Source organism: Microcaecilia unicolor, chromosome 7 (assembly GCF_901765095.1).
Source record: "Microcaecilia unicolor chromosome 7, aMicUni1.1, whole genome shotgun sequence".
NCBI classification, from domain to species: Eukaryota; Metazoa; Chordata; class Amphibia; order Gymnophiona; family Siphonopidae; genus Microcaecilia; species Microcaecilia unicolor.
In genome coordinates, this window is record NC_044037.1 from 197,646,881 (window position 1) to 197,668,886 (window position 22,006).

The 22,006-nt window shown below is 47.4% G+C and overlaps 1 protein-coding gene across 1 annotated transcript in view; it reads left to right on the forward strand.

The window, feature by feature from the left end:
- Positions 1-22,006, forward strand: part of BOLL (boule homolog, RNA binding protein) — a 420,709-nt gene that overhangs the window by 145,808 nt on the left and 252,895 nt on the right. The window contains exon 4 of the mRNA XM_030210355.1: positions 15,607-15,661. Within this exon, the coding sequence (XP_030066215.1) occupies positions 15,607-15,661 (55 nt within the window). The remainder of the gene's footprint in view (positions 1-15,606; positions 15,662-22,006) is intronic.

Consider the following 22,006-nt stretch of genomic DNA (forward strand, 5'->3'; position numbering starts at 1 on the left):
TAGAGTGCTCGGAAAGAAAGGGGCGGATTTTATGGATGTTGTAAAGAAAGAAACGACAGGTCTTGGCAATCTGCTGGATATGAGCAGAGAAGGAGAGAGAAGAGTCAAAGATGACCCTAAGGTTTCGAGCTGAGGAGACAGGGAGAATGAGAGAGCCATCAACAGAAATAGAAAATGGGGGGAGCGGGGAGGTGGGTTTGGGGGGGAAAATGAGAAGCTCGGTTTTGGTCATATTTAATTTCAGGTGGCGTTGAGACATCCAGACAGCAATGTCAGACAAGCACGCTGAAACTTTGGTTTGGATGCAAGGTGAGATATCAGGGGTAGAAAGGTAGATTTGGGAGTCATCAGCATAGAGATGGTAGGAAAAGCCATGGGATGAGATTAATGAACCAAGGGAAGAAGTGTAAATAGAAAAGAGGAGGGGACCAAGAACAGAACCCTGAGGTACGCCGACAGGCAGAGGGATAGAAGTAGAAGAGGATCCACCAGAGTGAACACTGAAGGTGCGGAGGGAGAGGTAGGAAGAGAACCAGGAAAGGACAGAGCCCTGGAATCCAAGTGAGGAGAGGGTATCGAGAAGTATGCTGTGATCGACAGTGTCAAAAGCAGCGGAAAGATCAAGAAGAATGAGGATGGAATATTGACCTCTGGATTTAGCCAGTAATAGGTCATTGGAGACTTTAGTAAGCGTAGTTTCGGTTGAGTGGAGAGGGCGAAAACCAGATTGTAGTGGGTCAAGAATAGCATGTGAAGAGAGAAAATCAAGGCAGCGGCGGTGAACAAGCACGCTCAAGTAATTTGGAGAGAAAAGGAAGGAGGGAGATGGGTCGGTAATTAGAGGGACAAGTAGGGTCGAGTGAAGGTTTCTTAAGGAGAGGTGTGACCACAGCATGTTTAAAGGCAGCAGGGACAGTCGCAGTGAAAGTGAGAGGTTGAGAATGTGACAGATAAAAGGAATAAGAGCAGGAGAGATGGTATTAAGAAGGTGGGTGGGAATGGGATCAGAGGAACAGGTGGTACATTTTGAGGAAGAAAGGAGAAGTGTAGTTTCCTCAATAGTAACTTCAGGAAAGGAGGAAAGGGAATGAGGGGAAGGAGAGAGAGGGGAACGGACTAGTGGAGGGAGAGGTGGTGAGGTAGAGAAAGCAAGGTTTATCTTTTGAACCTTGTTGTGAAAGAATTCAGCAAGGGTCTGAGGAGATAATGAAGGGGGAGTTGGGGGAGGGGGCACCTTGAGGAGAGAGTTCAATGTGGTGAAGAGAAGTCGAGGATTAGAACATCCAAGGAGAAAAACAATACATTGCTATCCGCAAAAAAGAAATTAAGCTGTCTTCTCTCCTGCAGAATCACAGAGAGGAAAAACAGCTTATCGTGGAGCAGAAACAGCACTGCAGAACCAACATTCCCAGACAACTTGGATACACATCTGAGGTATATGAAAATCAGAGCCCAACCAAACCAAGAAACACTGATCACACTTTTGGAGATGCAGATCAAATGGGGATAGTAAACCTCTCAAACCATCAGTTATCACAGCATGAAGTCTCTGTACTCTCCAAAGGACTTTCATTTTGCCCATCCAGCAAGCTAGACAAAATCCAATTATACTCAGACCTAGAAGAATTCTTTAGAAACTGCGCCTGAAGGCACATTTTCACAACAAAGGGACCCCCAACAGACCGGAATACAGTGTTAAACAAAAGAACACTTATTTCACCCCACAGGATGGACAAAACTACAAGCTGGAAACTACATAGAAAGCTTCAGACATAGGGTAAAATCACAACTTTCCAGCAAACAAAAGAAAATTCTGTACAATCATACTCCACCAGAAAGAGCAGCCATAAGATCTCTACAAACCAACCCACACATTATCATCAAAACCGCAGACAAAGGAGGCTCAGTGGTGATTATGGACACAGAAAAATACATTGAAGAAGGGCACAGACAGCTCTCAGACAATACATACTACTGGAAACTAACCGTGGATCCCACACAGGATTATACAAAGCAGCTGAAAGACCTGATCAGAACATTTCCTAAAGAAGTACAGCCACATCTGAGGAAACTCATACCAAACCAGCCATCTGTGGGCACATTCTACATGCTACCCAAAATCCACAAACCTGGAAACCCTGGCAGACCAATCATATCAGATATTGGCAAACTCACGGAGGAAATATCTGGACTCGTAGAGGGAATTCTGATACACCTCGTGCACAAAACAAACAGCTTCATACAAGGCACCACAGACTTTCTGAATATGTTGAAAAACATCAAGCAATTACCACCAAGCACCTTTCTGGTCACGATGGATGTAGAATCACTATACAGCAACATTCCCCATGCAGATGGCATAGCTGCATGTGAGAAACTCCTAAAAACATCAACACTGGACCATCAATACTCACCAGAAACCATTACAAAACTAATCAAATTTATTTTAACTCACAACTATTTCCGCTTTGACAATGATTTCTATCTACAAATAAAGGGGACTGCGATGGGCACCAGGACAGCACCCCAATATGCCAACCTCTTTATTGCTAAGCTGGAAGAGACATTTCTGAATACATACCAGACCAAACCCCTAAAATACTACTTGTACATCGATGAGATTTTTATGATTTGGACTGAGGGGGAAGAAACTCTGAAGCAATTTTACAATTCCTTCAATACATACCATCCTACAATCAGATTCAAAATTGACTACTCCCCAGAAAAAGTCAATTTTTTGGACACCACAGTCTAAATCAGCGATGGCTATATACAAACATCCATATACAAGAAACCCACAGACAAATGCAGCTACCTCCACAACTCCAGCTTCCACCCTTCACATACAAAAAGATCCATTATTTACAGCCAAGCCACAAGATACCACCGTATCTGCTCTGACCCAGGGGACAGAGACAGACACCTTGAAACCCTGACTGCGTCCTTCAAACAGGCTGCAACCCCAAAATAATCTTTCTCCGAGGACAAGCAAGCTGCTTGTTCTCACTGAGGGGTGACGTCCACGGCACCCCCTCCAATTGGAATCTTCACTAGCAAAGACGTTTGCTAGTCCTCGCGCGCCGATGCGCACCGCGCATGCGCGGTTGTCTTCCCGCCCGAACCGGCTCGTGTTCGTCAGTCTTCTTTTGTCCGCGCTCGGGACGGTCATGTTTTTGCCGCCGTTTCGTGCCCCTCAGAGGACCCTCGCGCGTCTTTCGTGTTTTCACAAAAAAAAAAAAAAAAGAGAGACCTTTTTCCCATGTTGTTAGCTTTTTCCCAGCGTAAGTTTTCTTTCGCTTTCGGCAGCGGCCTTGTTGGCCGCCCGTACGGGTTTTTTTCCTCCTTTTTGTCTCGGTGCCTCGTGTCATCATCACGAATTTTGATTTCGCCGGCGCGATTTTTCTGCCCATGACATCGAAGCCTTCCAGCGGCTTCAAGAAGTGCACCCAGTGCGCCCGGGTAATCTCGCTCACTGATAGGCACGCCTCATGTCTTCAGTGTCTGGGGGCTGGGCACCGCCCACATGCCTGTAGTCTTTGTGCTCTTTTGCAAAAGAGGACTCGGGTAGCGAGATTGGCCCAGTGGAACGTTCTGTTCTCCGGCGCTTCGACTGCATCGGCATCGAGAGATTCGTCGGGTGCATCGGCGTCGGCAGCACCGAAGTCTTCGGAGATAGCATCGGCATCGACTGCATCGAGGCGTCCTCCTCCTGCATCGTTGGTACCAGGGCTTCGGAAGAGTGCGTCGGTGGCACCGGGACCCCCTCTGGTGCTGATGTCGTCGGACGGTGGTGCTTCGTCTGGAGTGCAGGTGACGGCTGTCCATTCCCCTGCTGGTGGCGGTGAGCCTTCGGGTAGGTCTCCTCCTGCCCTGAGGGATCCTGCGGTACAGCCCCCCCCGGGATCGACCATCTTCGGCTCCGGCCCCGAGGAAGCGACGTCTGAATTCAACGTCCTCCTCATCGGTACCGGGGAGTTCCGGTGACATGCTTCACTTGAAGAAGTCGAAGAAGCATCGTCACCGGTCACCTTCCCGACTGGGTACCGGGAGCTCTGGGTCGGCGAGGGAGTCGGCACCCAGCAGGCATCGGCACCGGGAGGACCGCTCACCCTCCGTCCAGGAGGTGTCGGTGCGCTCTACCTCGGACAGCCTGGTACCGCCTCCATGCCCGGAACAGATTCTGACCTCGACGCCTGCACCGGCTTCCCAGTCTTTCTCTACAGCCGCTCTGCACGAGAGTCTCCGGGCCGTTCTTCCTGGCATTCTGGAAGACCTGTTGCGCCCTTCTCCGGTACCGGGGGTGCTTGCACCTCCGGTGCCGTCGAGTGAGGCGACAGCTGGCCCTTTGCCCGGGGTGAGGTCCCCGGTACCGGTGCCGCTTGCGGTACCGGTTTCGGCTGCCTCCCAGTTGGACTCCCCGACGACGTCGAGAGAGGGAGCTTCGCCGCTGCCGGCCAGGGAGTCCACTTCTCGACGCTCCCACCGTGGCCATGGTTCCACGGAGTCGAGACGGACACGGCTTCAGACACAGGTCCGTGAACTTGTCTGATACCGATGATGAGGCCTCGTGGGAGGCAGAGGAGGACATCAGATATTTTTCTGACGAGGAGTCTGATGGCCTTCCTTCTGACCCCACTCCCTCCCCTGAAAGGCAGCTTTCGCCTCCCGAGAGTCTGTCTTTCTCGGCCTTTGTCCGGGAGATGTCTACCGCCATCCCCTTCCCGGTGGTTGTGGAGGATAAACCAAGGGCTGAAATGTTTCAGCTCTTGGACTATCCTTCTCCACCTAAGGAAGCGTCCACAGTACCCATGCATCATGTCCTGAAAAAGACATTCCTGGCGAACTGGACCAAGCCTCTAACTAATCCCCACATTCCCAAAAAGATAGAATCCCAATACCGGATCCATGGGGACCCAGAGCTGATGCGCACTCAGTTGCCTCACGACTCTGGTGTGGTGGATCTGGCCCTGAAGAAGGCTAAGAGTTCTAGGGAGCATGCTTTGGCGCCCCCGGGCAAAGACTCTAGAACCTTAGACTCCTTTGGGAGGAAGGCCTACCATTCCTCTATGCTCGTGGCCAAGATTCAATCTTACCAGCTCTACACGAGCATCCATATGCGGAATAATGTGCGGAAGCTGGCGGACTTGGTGGACCAGCTCCCTTCTGAGCAAGCCAAGCCGTTTCAGGAGGTGGTCAGGCAGCTGAAGTCTTGTAGGAAATTCCTGGCCAGAGGGGTATTTGATACCTTTGATGTTGCATCCAGGGCCGCTGCTCAAGGTGTGGTGATGCGCAGACTCTTAAGGCTGCATGCCTCCGACCTGGAGAATAGGATCCAGCAGCGGATTGCGGACTCCCCTTGCCGTGCGGACAACATTTTTGGAGAGAAAGTCGAACAGGTGGTAGAACAGCTCCACCAGCGGGATAACGCTTTTGACAAATTCTCCCGCCGGCAGCCTTCAGCATCTACATCTTCAGGTAGACGTTTTTATGGGGGAAGGAGGGCTGTTCCTTATTCTTCTGGTAAGCATAGGTACAATCCTCCCTCTCGCCAGCCTGCGGCCCAGGCTAAGCCCCGGCGCGCTCATCTCGTCAGCAGCATGCGCCTCAGCAAGGCCCCACAGCTCCCCAGCAAAATCAGGGGGCGAGCTTTTGACTGGCTCCAGCAGAGCATAGCCGAGATCAAAGTGTCCGTGCCGGACGATCTGCCGGTCGGGGGGAGGTTGAAAGCTTTTCACCAAAGATGGCCTCTTATAACCTCCGACCAGTGGGTTCTCCAAATAGTCCGGCAAGGATATGCCCTCAATTTGGCCTCCATGCCTCCAAATTGCCCACCGGGAGCTCAGTCTTTCAGCTTCCAGCACAAGCAGGTACTTGCAGAGGAACTCTCCGCCCTTCTCAGCGCCAATGCGGTCGAGCCCGTGCCACCCGGGCAAGAAGGGCTGGGATTCTATTCCAGGTACTTCCTTGTGGAAAAGAAAACAGGGGGGATGCGTCCCATCCTAGACCTAAGGGCCCTGAACAAATATCTGGTCAAAGAGAATTTCAGGATGCTTTCCGTGGGCACCCTTCTTCCCATGATTCAGGAAAAAGATTGGCTATGCTCTCTGGACTTAAAGGATGCTTACATGCATATCCCGATACTGCCAGCTCACAGACAGTATCTTCGATTCCGTCTGGGAACACGTCACTTCCAGTACTGTGTGCTACCCTTTGGTCTCGCCTCTGCGCTCAGGGTGTTCACGAAGTGCCTGGCTGTGGTAGCAGTAGCGCTTCGCAGACTGGGAGTGCACGTGTTTCCTTATCTCGACGATTGGCTGGTGAAGAACACATCCAAGGCAGGAGCTCTACAGTCCATGCAGATGACTATTCGACTCCTGGAGCTACTGGGGTTTGTGATAAATTATCCAAAGTCCCATCTTCTCCCAGTACAGAGACTCGAATTCATAGGAGCTCTGCTGGATTCCCGGACGGCTCGTGCCTATCTCCCGGAGACAAGGGCCAACAATCTGTTGTCCCTCGTTTCCCGGGTGCGAGCGTCCCAGCAGATCACAGCTCGGCAGATGTTGAGATTGCTTGGCCACATGGCCTCCACAGTACATGTGACTCCCATGGCTCGTCTTCGCATGCGATCTGCTCAATGGACTCTAGCTTCCCAGTGGTTTCAGGCTGCTGGGGATCTAGAGGACATGATCCACCTGTCCACGAGTTTTTGCGAATCCCTGCACTGGTGGACGATTTGGTCCAATTTGACTCTGGGACGCCCTTTCCAAATTCCTCAGCCGCAAAAAGTGCTGACTACGGATGCGTCTCTCCTGGGGTGGGGAGCTCATGTCGATGGGCTTCACACCCAGGGAAGCTGGTCCCTCCAGGAACAAGGTCTACAGATCAATCTCCTGGAGTTACGAGCGGTCTGGAACGCTCTGAAGGCGTTCAGAGATTGGCTGTCCCACCAAATTATCCAAATTCAGACAGACAACCAGGTTGCCATTTATTACATCAACAAGCAAGGGGGCACCGGATCTCACCCCCTGTGTCAGGAAGCCGTCAGCATGTGGCTGTGGGCTCGCCGTCACGGCTTGTTTCTCCAAGCCACATATCTGGCAGGCGTAAACAACAGTCTGGCCGACAGATTGAGCAGGATTATGCAACCTCACGAGTGGTCGCTCAACTCCAGAGTAGTGTGCCGGATCTTCCAGGTGTGGGGCACCCCCTTGGTAGATCTCTTTGCATCTTGAGCCAACCACAAGGTCCCTCAATTCTGTTCCAGACTTCAGGCCCAAGGCAGACTGGCATCGGATGCCTTCCTCATGGATTGGGGGGAAGGCCTGCTGTATGCTTATCCTCCCATACATCTGGTGGGGAGGACTTTGTTGAAACTCAAGCAAGACCGAGGCACCATGATTCTGATTGCTCCTTTTTGGCCGCGTCAGATCTGGTTCCCTCTTCTTCTGGAGTTGTCCTCCGAAGAACCATGGAGATTGGAGTGTTTTCCGACCCTCATCACCCAGAACGAAGGGGCGCTTCTGCATCCCAACCTCTGGTCTCTGGCTCTCACGGCCTGGATGTTGAGAGCGTAGACTTTGCCTCTTTGGGTCTGTCAGAGGGTGTCTCCCGTGTTTTGCTTGCTTCCAAGAAAGATTCCACTAAGAGGAGTTACTTCTTTTTATGGAGGAGGTTTGCCGTCTTGTGTGACAGCAAGGCCTTAGATCCTCGCTCTTGTCCTACACAGACCCTGCTTGACTACCTTCTGCACTTGTCTGAGTCTGGTCTCAAGACCAACTCTGTAAGGGTTCACCTTAGCGCAATCAGTGCATACCATTACCGTGCGGAAGGTAAGCCGATCTCGGGACAGCCTTTAGTTGTTCGCTTTATGAGAGGTTTGCTTCTGTCAAAGACCCCCATCAAACCTCCTACTGTGACATGGGATCTCAATGTCGTTCTCACCCAGCTGATGAAACCTCCTTTTGAGCCACTGAATTCATGCCATCTGAAGTACTTGACCTGGAAGGTCATTTTCTTGGTGGCAGTAACTTCAGCTCGTAGAGTCAGTGAGCTGCAGGCCCTAGTAGCTCATGCTCCTTATACTAAATTTCATCATGATAGAGTAGTCCTCTGCACTCACCCTAAGTTCTTGCCGAAGGTGGTGTCGGAGTTCCAACTGAACCAGTCAATTGTCTTGCCAACATTCTTTCCCCGCCCTCATTCCTGCCCTGCTGAACGTCAGCTACACACATTGGACTGCAAAAGAGCATTGGCCTTCTATCTGGAGCGGACACAGCCCAACAGACAGTCCGCCCAAATGTTTGTTTCTTTTGATCCCAACAGGAGGGGAGTGGCTGTTGGGAAACGCACCATATCCAATTGGCTAGCAGATTGCATTTCCTTCACTTACGCCCAGGCGGGGCTGGCTCTTGAGGGTCATGTCACGGCTCACAATGTTAGAGCCATGGCAGCGTCAATGGCCCACTTGTAGTCAGCCACTATTGAAGAGATCTGCAAAGCTGCGACGTGGTCATCTGTCCACACATTCACATCTCATTACTGCCTGCAGTAGGATACCCGACGCGACAGTCGGTTCGGGCAGTCGGTACTTCAGAATCTGTTTGGGGTTTGAATCCAACTCCACCCCCCAGGCCCACTTTTTATTCTGTTCCAGGCTGCACTCTCAGTTAGTTGAATTAAGATGTTAGGTCAATCTCAGTTATGTCCTTGCCGTTGCGAAGCCCAATTGACCTTGTTTGTTGTTTTGAGTGAGCCTGGGGGCTAGGGATACCCCATCAGTGAGAACAAGCAGCGTGCTTGTCCTCGGAGAAAGCGAATGCTACATACCTGTAGAAGGTATTCTCCGAGGACAGCAGGCTGATTGTTCTCACAAACCCGCCCGCCTCCCCTTTGGAGTTGTGTCTTCCCATGTCTTTGTTTTGCTACATACGGGATTGACGAACACGAGCCGGTTCGGGCAGGAAGACGACCGCGCATGCGTGGTGCGCATCGGCGCGCGAGGACTAGCAAACGTCTTTGCTAGTGAAGATTCCAATTGGAGGGGGTGCCGTGGACGTCACCCATCAGTGAGAACAATCAGCCTGCTGTCCTCGGAGAATACCTTCTACAGGTATGTAGCATTCGCTCCAAGAATATTGCCTCCTCCCTCAAAACACCCAGGGAAAATCTGCTACAGTATAAAGAAAAAAAAGCCACAGACAGAATCTCCCTTATAGTGACATACAACCCAGAGCTGGAAAAATTAAGAAAAATCATAAAAACCTGCAGCCTCTACTCCAGGAGGATGAATTACTGAAAGAGATATTCCCATCCCCACCAGTGCTGGCCTTCTGACAGCCACCCAACTTAAAACACAAGCTAATTAGAAGTAAGCTCCCAACACAGACTCAAAAAGAAAAGAATGGCACACATCCTTGCAATATATCCAGCTGCAAACTATGCCAAAACATTTCGCAGGATCCCACGGTCATTCACAAAGGAAAAATATTCAACATTAAGGAATCGTTCACATGCTTATCTTCCAATGTGGTATATATCATTCAGTGTAAAAAATGCAACGAAGGCTGCTACATTGGAGAAATCGGTCAGATGCTAAAGAAGAGATTTAATTTACATAGACACCATATGAAGAATGCCAGTACTAATAAAGATGTCACGCCTGTGGGGCAGTACTTTACAAAACCAGAAAACTGTACCAGTGATTTCATGGTAAGAATCCTAAAAGGGAACTTTAAAACAGTACAGGAACGTAAGACCTTTGAAGTCAGAATGATTAAATATTTTGACACCCACCAGGCAGGACTTAAGAAAGATCTGGGTTTTCTAGCCCATTATAAACCATAAAATTGTATTGCTTTGACACCCTCCTGTCTCCATGCATATCTCCCTGTCTCTCACCTACCCACCCCCATTCTGTTAGACTGTCACTGAAATGCTTTGATGTTTCACTTATATATATACTGTCATCTACCAACATTTGCTTATTTCCGATCTGACGAAGAACGGCAGCCTTCGAAAGCTAATCAAGAAATGTATTATGTCCAATAAAAAAAGGTATCATCTTATTTTCTTTTCCATGTTTTATTTTGTTTTATTTCTATTGATTACTTATAAAAGTGGGCTAAAACGGCTACCACACCTCTCTTGTCTAGGTTTGAAAGCACTATTGTCTGAGCCAGTTGCACAGAGGCTGGTAATTCCTGCTGAGCATGATATAGTTAGAGACACTAATATTGGCATAATTGCATCTGAAAGTGCTTTGTAGAACTGAGCCCTAAATCTATCTGGCCCTTGAGCTTTACATAGAGCACTCTGCCCTAAAGCCAAGTTCAGCTCATCTGCCAAAATAGTTGTGTTTAGAAGTTGACTGTCTGCTTCATTGATCTTGGGGAGATCCACACTATTCAGGAATATAGCACTATCTAGTGTGTCTCCCTGAGATCTATTATAGAATTATATTGATAAAATATTTAAAACCTTATTAATCCTCACAGCAGAGCTTATCTGTCCTTGGTCATCAAGTACCTGGAGAATATTGACAGGATCATTCCAGTTATTAACCAAATTAGCCAATAATTTACTACTTTTATTGCCGTGGAGATAATATTTATATTTATAATAAGCCATGGATTTTAATATCCTGTTGTGAATCAGCTCATTAAAAACTGATTGAGAAGCCAAAAGGTTGGCTTTATTCTGAGCCGTGGCGTGTGCCCCAAACAAGATTGGATCTGCTCTCACCTTTTTTTCTAATTGCAATTTCTCCCTATCTTGGACTTTTCTTTTGAAACTTGCATAAGATGTAGTTTCCCCTCCTAACACCACTTTTGCAACATCCCAGAATAACAAGTGATTATTCGAGTGCATCTGATTATGTTCTTGATATTCTGTCAGCTTTTTCTATGTGTTCTGTCGGTAGCATTGGTCCCAGTAAAGCTCAGGGGCAAGTTTCCAATGATATGTTTGTTGTGTTGTAGTGTCAGTCTCTAATGTAACCTATAGCATGATATGAAATATTATCTGGACCAATCTCCACTGACTTTACATTTGAGAATAAAGTTCTAGATAACAAAATGTAATCAATTGTAGACTGTGTATTGTGATCTTGTGACATATGTGTAATCACGGTCTCCCTGATGCAATACTCTGTATACATCTGCTAAGTCAAGGGAGGAGCACAACCATAGCCCTTTACTCAGAACTGTTTCCTGTCTTGGAGTGGAGTCTAATTTATCAAATATGGGATCATATTTCATATTGAAATCCTCCCCTCCTATAATTATAGATGTATTATTTGGGGCATGGGTCAATTATATAATGTGAGGAAGAAGGAAGAGGGACTGTAAGGGCCCTGCCACCTCAGCCCAATGCTGTCCTACCCCTTTAAGGAATAAAGACAGCATAGGAAAACCAGCTGCAAGTAAACTTGTAGCCAACAGAGGGCGCCCAGGGTCTTCTAATAAAAGTTTGCTATGCACTCAAGGAAAGGTGAAGAAGGGTCAGGAAAAATCCTGGTTACCCAGACAGGTTGGGAGGGAACATCCTGAAAAGGGGGAGGGCTTTAAAACTTCTAGATCCTGGGACTGGGAGGGAGAAAAGGAGAATCATTTTCCCCAACCCATGAAAGTGGAACCCACTAGTACGCCAGATGAAGTAAGGGAGGGAGCCCATGGAGTTTGAGAGCTCAGTCTCTATAACACCTGAAGAGTATGAAGAAATGGAAATAGAAAATCGACCCCTGAAAGTCCAGTGGATTATATCCAACAGTTAGGCCCCTGTATTGTTCCTGGACAATTGAAAGCTGGCAGTTAATCCAACAGCTTGCTTTGTAAGTGAAGTGTGTTTTTGTTTGTTTTGTTTGTTTTTTTAATTGTTACTAGAAGATGAGGGGAGGGCAAAATAGAGATCAGGCCTTCTCTATGAGCGATTGTTCGAGGGATCTGATAGCTGTTTGAGCTCTAGGCTTGTAAGAGGGGCCGAATAGATATTTTTGGGTGCTGAGTAGTTTTGGTTTGCACCTGCTTTTTCATGGAATGAGAATGTTTGTGAAGTAGGGAATTTGAGAATTTTATTGCCTAAAGACTGAGCTATAGATTGTTTCCCTGGTAAACTGTTTCAGGAAAAAGAAGAAAGCAACAAAACAGGAGAAAAACACTCTGCAATGTCAACACAAGTAGCAACAAACAGCAGAGGTGGTCCAGAGAAGGAGAAGACATTGGTTTGACACATGCAATTTTATTATGTAACAACCCAACTTGGCAAAGTTTTGGTACTATGCCTTCATCAGGGTCAACAAACTTTTCAATGTAGAAAAGAGCAAGTGGCACATATGAACATGGCTCCCAGTCAATCTTCAACTGCAACAGTGCATGGGTATCAGAGCACTGTTAATAACAGATAATCCAACCTGGGGTGGGGAGCATGTGTATGTGAGCTCCATACCCATTGTTTGTTTTCTGCTCAAAGAGAGCATGTTTCAGATAAATCTCCTGGAGATAAAAGTAATCTGGAATGCTGTAAGGGTTTTTAGAGATTGTTAGAATAATTTGGTTCTCCATACAAAGACAATCAGAAATGGTCAGGATTTCGAAATGGGCCATCTTACATGGGATGGTGCTCAGAGCCGCTTAACTAGTGGAAGAAGACAACTGTTTGGCAGACTGATTTGGTCAAAGTATGCAACCTCACGAGTGGCCCTTGAACATGAGTTAAACTCAGAAGAACTTTCAAGAGCAAGACACCACCTTGATAAATCTTTTTCCCGCTTACCTCATCAAGAATTCCTCAGTTCTGCTCCAGACTAGAATCTCATGGCAAATTAGCCTTGGATGCCTTTCTCCTCCATTGGGGGGACAGGTCTGTATGCCTGTCCTCCTATAACAATAAAAACTCTCCTGAAACTCAAGCAGAATTGGGGAACCATGATCCTTAATGTGCCTTATTGGCCGAGGCAGATAAGGTTCCCTCATCTGGAGCTAGCCGTCAAAGATCTGTGTAGAATGGTGTGTTTCCCAACTCTCATCACTCAACGATGGGGGATCCCATGTTAGTAGTGGATTCCTACAACCTACCATAGAGTGTCTTTAGGGTCCTGCTCACTTATAGGAGAGATTCCACTAAGGAGGTCCTGTGGCTTCAGGTGGAGATATTTCCCATCTGGTTTGAGGGCCAGGCCCTAGATCCTTTTTTCTGTCCTACACAAAAACAGCTTGAATACCTTGTACATTTGTCAGGATTCATCTCCGTGCAGTAGACACCTGTCATCACTATTTAGAAGGTGAACCTATTTCTGCTCAGCCTTTAATTGTTCGCACCATTGAGGGCTTGCTTCTATCAAACCCCTTATGGTGTCATGGGATCTCAACATCATTTGAACTCAGCTGATAAAAGCTCCTTTTGAGCCACTTGATAACTGTCATCTGAACTACTTGACCTGGAAGGTCTTATTTTTGGTGGCAGTCCCTTTAGCATGCTGAGTCGGTGAGCTTCATGCTCTAGTAGTTGATCCACCCTATACAAAGTTTTATAACAATAATGTGATGGTGGCCATGCATCCTTTATAACAATAATGTGATGGTGGCCATGCATCCTAAGTTTCTTCCTAAGGTAGTGTCAGAATTCCATCTTAGTTAATTGTTCTACCAATGGTTTTCTCCAAATTGCATGTGCATAAAGGAGAAAGTGCACTGCATAATTTGGACTGCAAGAGCGCCTTGATCTTCAATCTGGAGCAGATTAAAATCCATAGAAAGTCCACCTATCTTTTTGTTCCAGACAGGATGGGGCTGCCATCAGCAAATGCTCTTCCAATTGACTGGTGGACTGCATTTCCTTTGTTTATGCCCAAACTGGGCTGAATAGAGGGTCATGTCATGGTTCGTATTGTCAGATACATTGATAGCCCCCTTGAAGTTAGCCTCCACAGAGGAGATCTGCAGAGTTCAGTCCACACATTCATACCTCATTACCGTATGGATCAAGACTCCTGACGCAACAGTCAGTTTGGTCAGTCCTTCAGAAGCTCATTTATGTTTAGAATTGGTAATAAATAGAAATAAATTAAAACAGAAAATAAAATAAAATAGGATGATACCTTTTTATCAAACTAACTAATACATCTTTTGAAATCCACTCCCCTAGGCACATTTCTTTCTGTTCCAGACTGCCTAAAAAACATAACTGTCATGTTGGTTTGAGATGTTCCTGGGCCATGGCCATTGCAGACGTTTTTCTCTCTTTTTTGTTCAATGCAGCCTGATAGCTAGGGAATCTCCAGAGTAAGACTATTTTCATTTTCTTCATCCTCAGAAAACAGTTACTCACCTATAGCAGATGTTCTCCTAGGATAGCAGGATGAATTTTCTTACTCACTCACCAACCTCCCCTTGCAGTTGAATTCTCTCAGCTATCCATACTAAACTAGTTCTGTGCAACAGTGACAGGCAAGATGTCGCGCATATGCATGTTGAGGTACTTCCAAAACCACCTAGAACAAGGTTGACCAACCTTGGTCCTCGAGGGCTGCAATTCAGTCCGGTTTTCAGGATTTTCCCAATGAATATGCATGAGATCTATTTGCATGCACTTCCTCCATTGTATGCAAATAGAACTTGTGCATATTCATTGAGGAAATCCTGAAAACCCGACCTGGCTAGGCCCAAGGTTGGACATCCCTGTTCTGCAAGGTGCATGCATGCACAATGTAGTTCTTCCAAAAGCTTCTAGAATAGATGCTGGGGAGCATTCCTACATCAGATTGTTTGGGATGATGTCACTCAAGAGTAAGATTATTCATCCTTGTGTCCTTGAAAAACATGTTACCGGTGAGTAACTTTGTTATACTGTCAAGATGGAGGGTAATAATTTAATTTCAGCATTTGAATTCTTCCTAACCACAAAGCTCCTGGCACATTCCAGATTAAAACATTAACATGAATTATAAAACACACAAATTTACAATGTAAATATACAGCTTAATCTAACAAACACTTGGAACAACCAAGTTCTTTGTGCACACTGAAACTGTCCGTAAGACATACTAAATAGTTCCAACAGTAAGGAATTCCAAATCTCAGGCCCCATATCTGAAATCAGTGCTGGCTCTAGAGTACCACTAGGCAGTCTGGGTGTCTGCCTAAGATGGCAGGATTCATGGAGTGGTGACGTCCCATCCTTCACTGCCATAATCCCTGCCTCTTTTTAGGCCACTTTAAAGCACTATAAACTGGTGTCTATGATTCAGGGCTAGTAAGTGGTTGCACATTTTCAAGTTCTGACAGCTCCTACATGTCTGACATCATGCTGTAGTGGGTGGAACCCAACATAACTTGTGTGTGTGCACTCAACGGCCCTGCACTGTGCATATTGCCTTATGGTGTTTCAGGTTGAGTCGGACATAAGTAGAATTGTGGCAGTGGTGGGTGGAGAGCAGGATCTGCCAGGGGATAAGGCATGATGTGGTTGAGGTGCTGGACAGGAAGAGAAAAAGTGAGAGACACCTGGTTGGGGAAGTGGGGAGGAAGGAAAGGGGGAGATGCTGGACTATAGGCTGCTGGGAATTTTTGGATATATAAAGTTAAGAAATTTTGTTTAATTTTTATTCAGGTATGGTTTCATTACTTTTGAAACTCAAGAAGATGCACAAAAGATTTTACAGGAGGTAAGATGTATTTTAATATGCGTTTCATAATCTTGTTTACCTTACCTTTTAGATCATGTGCACAGTGCTAGTGTAATTTATTTAATACTAACTTTTCTAGCTGTAGTCTCATAAAATCATTTCCTGACTTCTTTCCAGGCTTGTTGCATGTAGAATTCTTCCTGGCACTGGTCTTATTACCTTTTATGTTTATGTGAGTCAGTTGACCAAGCTAATCAGGATTGGGTCTGTTTCGGATAAGAAAATGTGCAGATAAAAACAAACAAGCTGAAATCAACCTTGAGAGGGAAGAGGAATTACTGTTTTATGCTTGTTTCCTTTTCCACCTCCCAAACAATAATGTTTGTTACAGAATTCTGTAAGAAATCCATGGGTTGATATTCAAAAGAATATATGCTGTTAGTGGTAGGGAACTGCATGTGCTTATTTTTGAATGTCCCTGTAGTTGAATGGTTAATTCTGCACATTTCATTTGTTATATAGCCAGACTTACTCGTCTGAAAAGGATATGGGCCATTCTGGAGTTGGTGCCACTTACTACTACTACTTAACATTTCTAGAGCGCTACTAGGGTTACGCAGCGCTGTACAGTTTAACAAAGAAGGACAGTCCCTGCTTAAAGGAGCTTACAATCTAAAGGACGAAATGTCAAGTTGGGGCAGTCTAGATTTCCTGAATAGAGGTAAAGTGGTTAGGTGCCGAAGGCGACATTAAAGAGGTGGATTTTGAGTAAGGATTTGAAGATGGGCAGGGAGGGGGCCTGGCGTATGGGCTTAGGGAGTTTATTCCAAGCATGGGGTGAGGCAAGGCAGAAAGGGCGGAGCCTGGAGTTGGCGGTGGTGGAGAAGGGTACTGAAAGGAGGGCTTTGTCTTGAGAGAGGAGGTTACGGGTAGGAACGTAAGGGGAGATGAGGGTAGAGAGGTAAGGAGGGGCTGCAGATTGAGTGCATTTGTAGGTTAGTAGGAGAAGCTTGAACTGTATGCGGTACCTGATCGGAAGCCAGTGAAGTGACTTGAGGAGAGGGGTAATATGGGTATATTGGTCCAGGCGGAAGATAAGACGTGCAGCAGAGTTCTGAACGGACTGAAGGGGGGATAGATGGCTAAGTGGGAGGCCAGTGAGGAGTAGGTTGCAGTAGTCAAGGCGCGAGAGGTAATGAGAGAGTGGATGAGAGCTCGGGTGGTGTGCTCAGAGAAGAAAGGGCGAATTTTGCTAATGTTATAGAGGAAGAAGCGACAGGTCTTGGCTATCTGCTGGATATGTACAGAGAAAGAGAGGGAGGAGTCGAAGATGACTCCGAGGTTGCGGGCAGATGAGACGGGGAGGATGAGGGTGTTATCAACTGAGATGGAGAGTGGAGGGAGAGGAGAAGTGGGTTTGGGAGGGAAGACAATAAGCTCGGTCTTGGCCTTGTTCAGTTTCAGGTGGCAGTTGGACATCCAGGCAGCAATGTCGGATAAGCAGGCCGATACTTTGGCCTGGGTTTCCGCAGTGATGTCTGGTGTGGAGAGACAAAAGCTGGGTGTCGTCAGCATAAAGATGATATTGGAAACCATGACATGAGATCAGGGAGCCCAGGGAAGAGGTGTAGATTGAGAAGAGAAGGGGTCCAAGGACAGATCCCTGAGGAACTCCCACAGAGAGCGGGATGGGGGTGGAGAAAGAACCATGAGAATGTACTCTGAAGGTACGGTGGGAGAGATAAGAGGAGAACCAGGAGAGGACCAGAGCCCTGGAACCCAAATGAGGACAGTGTGGCAAGAAGTAAATTGTGATTGACAGTGTCAAAAGCTGCGGATAGGTTGAGGAGGATGAGGATGGAGTAGTGACCTTTGGATTTGGCAAGGAACAGGTCATTGCAGACTTTAGATAGTGCCGTTTCTGTCGAGTGTAGGGGGCGAAAGCCGGATTGAAGCGGATCGAGGATGGCATGAGAGGAGAGAAAATCAAGACAACGGCTGTGAATGGCGCGTCCAGGTATCTTGGAGAGGAAGGGTAGGAGGGTAGCAGTGATATTCATCTACTAAGGAGTGTAGTTATCAACGTGGTCATGTTATTATACCACTAAATTGTACTGTTTTAGCCCCAGTCCCATTCTGCGAAGTGAGGCTTGTTACTAATAACTGGGGTTAACAGCTAAATAACGTGTCAGTAGTAGCCCAAGTTGATAACTTCCCTCATAAATGTGTATCTTGAAACTTCTGAGTTGGACAGTTCACATAATAAATTCATGGATATGCAGTGGCACCATCTAAGGAATATCACTGCTTAATATAGGTATATTTGAAAACAATTAACTTAGATGTTTCAAATTATATGTTCACTGCATATTGCACAGCCAAATATTGACCTCTGATTGTTCAAGATACCCTCCCATACCTCTGGTGAGGAAGACTTTGCTGAAACTCCATCAAGACTGCGGGACCATGATTCTGATTGCGCCTTTTTGGCCGTGTCAGATTTGGTTCCCTCTTTTTCTGGCGTTGTCCTCCGAAGAACCATGAAGATTGGAGTGTTTTCCAACCCTCCGAACGAGGAAGCGCTTCTACATCCCATCCTCCAGTCTCTGGCTCTCACGGCCTGGATGTTGAAGGCTTAGATTTTACCTCCTTGGGTCTTTCTGAGGGTGTCTCTCAAGTCTTGCTTGCTTCCAGAAAAGATTCCACAAAGAGGTGTTATTCTTTCAAATGGAGCAGGTTTGCTGTCTGGTGTGACAGCAAGGCCCTAGATTCTCACTCTTGTCCTACACAGACCCTGCTTGAATACTTTCTACACTTATCAGAGTCTCAAGACCAGCTCCGTAAGAGTTTACCTTAGTGCAGTTAGTGCTTTTCATTATCGTGTAGAGGGTAAGCCTATCTCTGGACAGCTTTTAGTTATTCGTTTCATGAGAGGTTTGCTTTTGTCAAAGCCCCCTGTCAAACCTCCACCAGTGTCATGGGATCTCAACATCGTTCTCACCCAGCTGATGAAAGTTCCTTTTGAGCCACTGAATTCCTGCCATCTGAAGTACTTGACCTGAAAGGTCATTTTCTTGGTGGCAGTTACTTCAGCTCGTAGGGTCAGTGAGCTTTCAAGCCTTGGTATCTCATGCTCCTTATATTCTTGCCAAAGGTGGTGTCGGAGTTCCATCTGAACCAGTCAATTGTCTTGCCAACATTTTTTCCCCGTCCTCATACCCGCCCTGCTGAACGTCAGTTGCACACATTAGACTGCAAGAGAGCATTGGCCTTCTATGTGGAGCGGACAAGTTTCTTCAGACAGTCCGCCCAAATGTTTGTTTCTTTTGACCCCAACAGAAGGGGAGTGGCTGTCGGGAAACGCACTATTTCCAGTTGGCTAGCAGATTGCATTTCCTTCACTTGCGCCCAGGCTGGGCTGACTCTTGAGGGTCATGTCACAGCTTATAGTGTTCCCACTTGAAGTCAGCCACTATAGAAGAGATTTGCAAGGCTGCGACGTGGTCTTCAATTCACACATTCACATCTCATTACTGCCTTCAGCAGGATACCTGACGCGACAGTCGGTTTGGGCAGTCGGTGCTGCAGAATCTGTTCGGGGTTAGAATCCAACTCCACCCCCCCCCCCCCCCCCCAGGCCCATTTTTGTTCTGTTCCAGGCTGCACTCTCAGATGTTTCTTCGTAGGTCAATCCTTGTTATGTCCTCGCCGTTGCGAGGCCCAGTTGACCTTTCTTTGTTGTTTTGAGTGAGCCTGGGTGCTAGGGATGGATACCCCAGTCGTGAGAACAAGCAGCCTGCTTGTCCTTGTAGAAAATGAAGATACATACCTGTAGCAGGTATTCTCCGAGGACAGCAGGCTGATTGTTCTCACATACCAGCCCGCCTCCGCTTTGGAGTTATCCTTTTCCTCTTTGCTTTGTTATTGAATTGATCAGGACTCTCGCGCGATGGGCGGGAAGATGGCCGCGTGCGCTGGAAGGCTCTAGCAAACGTTTGTTGCTAGGAAGATTTCCATTCATCTCGGCTGCCGTGGACGTCACTCAGTCATGAGAACAATCAGCCTTCTGTCCTCGAAGAATACCTGCTACAGGTATGTATCTTCATTTTTCCTTAGCATCAGCAGCAGATGAATCCAGGAACTGCTGGGTTGTATCCGCCTACCTGCAGGTGGAGATAGAGAACACAGAAGAGTAAGCAGTGACCCTGGACGCCCAGTTCTTTGCTCCTTCAGTATATCTCTATCTCTAGCAGGTGGTGGACAGATCTCTCCAGCTCCTGGATTCTCGGGGGGGGGGGGGGGGGTTCCTGGGCTGTTTAGCCAGTTGAGCATGGGGGGTGGTTGGCTGATGGTGCCTTCCTTGAGGACATGTTCTGCAGGACCCTGTCCTACCCCGGTCTCTCCCGGCTCTCAGAAGCCTTCCTTTTCTGGCTGCTTTAAAAAGAAAAACAAAAAAAACCATTTCCTCACAAGTATAGCTCACAGCCAAAAAAAAAAGAAATAGCCTGGAGCTGTTTTTCTAGCATTAAGTGCTCCTTTGAGGCTGTCTTTCCCTTTACCGGGAGTCTACCAGGCTGTGGGGAGGGCGGGAGCGCTGTATGGGCTCCCTTTGAGAGCTACCGCAGCTTCTCCGTTATCTTCAGCTGCCGGAGAGTGCCTTTGTTTCTTTTTAGCTGCGGCGGTGCCGGGGGTTAAATGGTGCTCCCGCTGCGGCTCTGACCATTCTGCAGCAGGAGCCTGCGCGGCTCGTTCCAATGCGATGTCGGTGATCGAGGGGCCTGTGGAGATGGCGGGTGAGTCTTCCTGCACTCATGAGAATGCGGCCCGCATTTCTGTACTGGTGCCTGAGGCACTTTTAGATCCCGTGCTTTTTGATTCCTCTTGAGCAGTCCTGTCTTTCTGGTTCTTTGGGCTGGGCAGGCACTAGTGCTGAGACAGCTTTGGGGTCCTCCTCAGCTGCGGCTGCAGTTCATCCTATAGACTTGGGTTTCTCTCCGGATTTTATCCTGCTTCTCCATCAGGCGTATTTACTTAAGAAGGGTTTGCCTGCTTTGTTTTCCCCTTCTCTTCAGCCCTCATCAGAACTCAAGGGAGAATCTTTCTGGGCCAGCTGAAATTGTTTCTCTTCTGGTCCCTGAGGATGTTGCTGTCAAACACAGGCGCTTGTCTTCCTTGCCTGACAGAGGGTCTGTAACCCCGATTTCTCCTCCTTCCTCAGTGTTGATGGGGTCTGGGGACTCTTCCAGATCTGCTAAGCTTCAAGAATTGGAGGATGGGGAGCCTTTTCTTGGGGAACAGGATGATCCCACTGCGGTAGGAACTTTTCATTGTGAAGCGCTATCTGATCTCATTTCTGAGGCTTTAGCGGCAGTGAAGATCTCAGATCCTGAGGATCAGGCTGCTGCTTCTGTTAATGTGAAGATGGCAAGTACACGGAAGTCATCTAAGTCCTTTCCCATGCATGAGTCCATCCAGGAATTAATTTCAGCGCAGTGGATGGACCCTGAAGGTTCTTTCAAGGTAGCTAGAGCTATGAGCCATCTTTATCTGGTGGCTCCAGCTACCTTATTCATCTTTTCTTTACCTAAGGTAGACGCTTTAGTGACGGCTGTCACTAAAAAGGACACGCTTCCTGTTGAAGGAGGGGTTGCACTTAAGGACATGCAGGACATGTGTCTTGAAGCCTCGCTCAAGCATTCCTTTGAGGTGGCAACGTTGGCCTTACAGGCTTCCATTTGTAGCTCCTATGCAACTAGAGCTTGTCTTTCCTGGTTTCAGCAGAGCCTGGAGCAAGACCATGAGCAGGATTTGGCTTCGGCGTCGGTGGTTGGGACTCCTATGGAATCAGCTCTTGCCTATCTGGCAGGTGTTCTCTATGACTTGGTCAGAGCTTCGGCCAAGCAGATGGCTCTGGCAGTGTCAGCCCACCGTTTGCTTAGGTTACACCGATATGGCTTCCAAACGGTGTCTTACGAGGCTTCCCTTTCAGGGGAAATTGCTTTTCGACGAAGATCTTGAAAAGATTATCAAGGATTTAGGAGCATTATGTCTAGCTCTTCTAGACTTTGCTTCCGGGACGTCCAGCGTTATAGACTTGGCTGTGCTTCCTCTTTCCAGCGTTCCAGATTCCATCAGAAGTCTTCCTTTCGGAATGACAAGCATATGTCAGGAGCTCCAAACGGATCTCAAGCTTCAGGTCGGGCTGGCCAATGATGGGGCGCAGGTCCACTCCTTGGCGGTTCCCCTAGGGGGTCGATTATCCCTCTTTTACGAGGCGTTGACCACTATTACGTCAGACCAGTGGGCCTTAGATCTTATAAGAGACGGTTTGAAGTTAGAATTTGCCTTTCCCTATGCAGACGTATTTTTGGAATCTCATTGTGC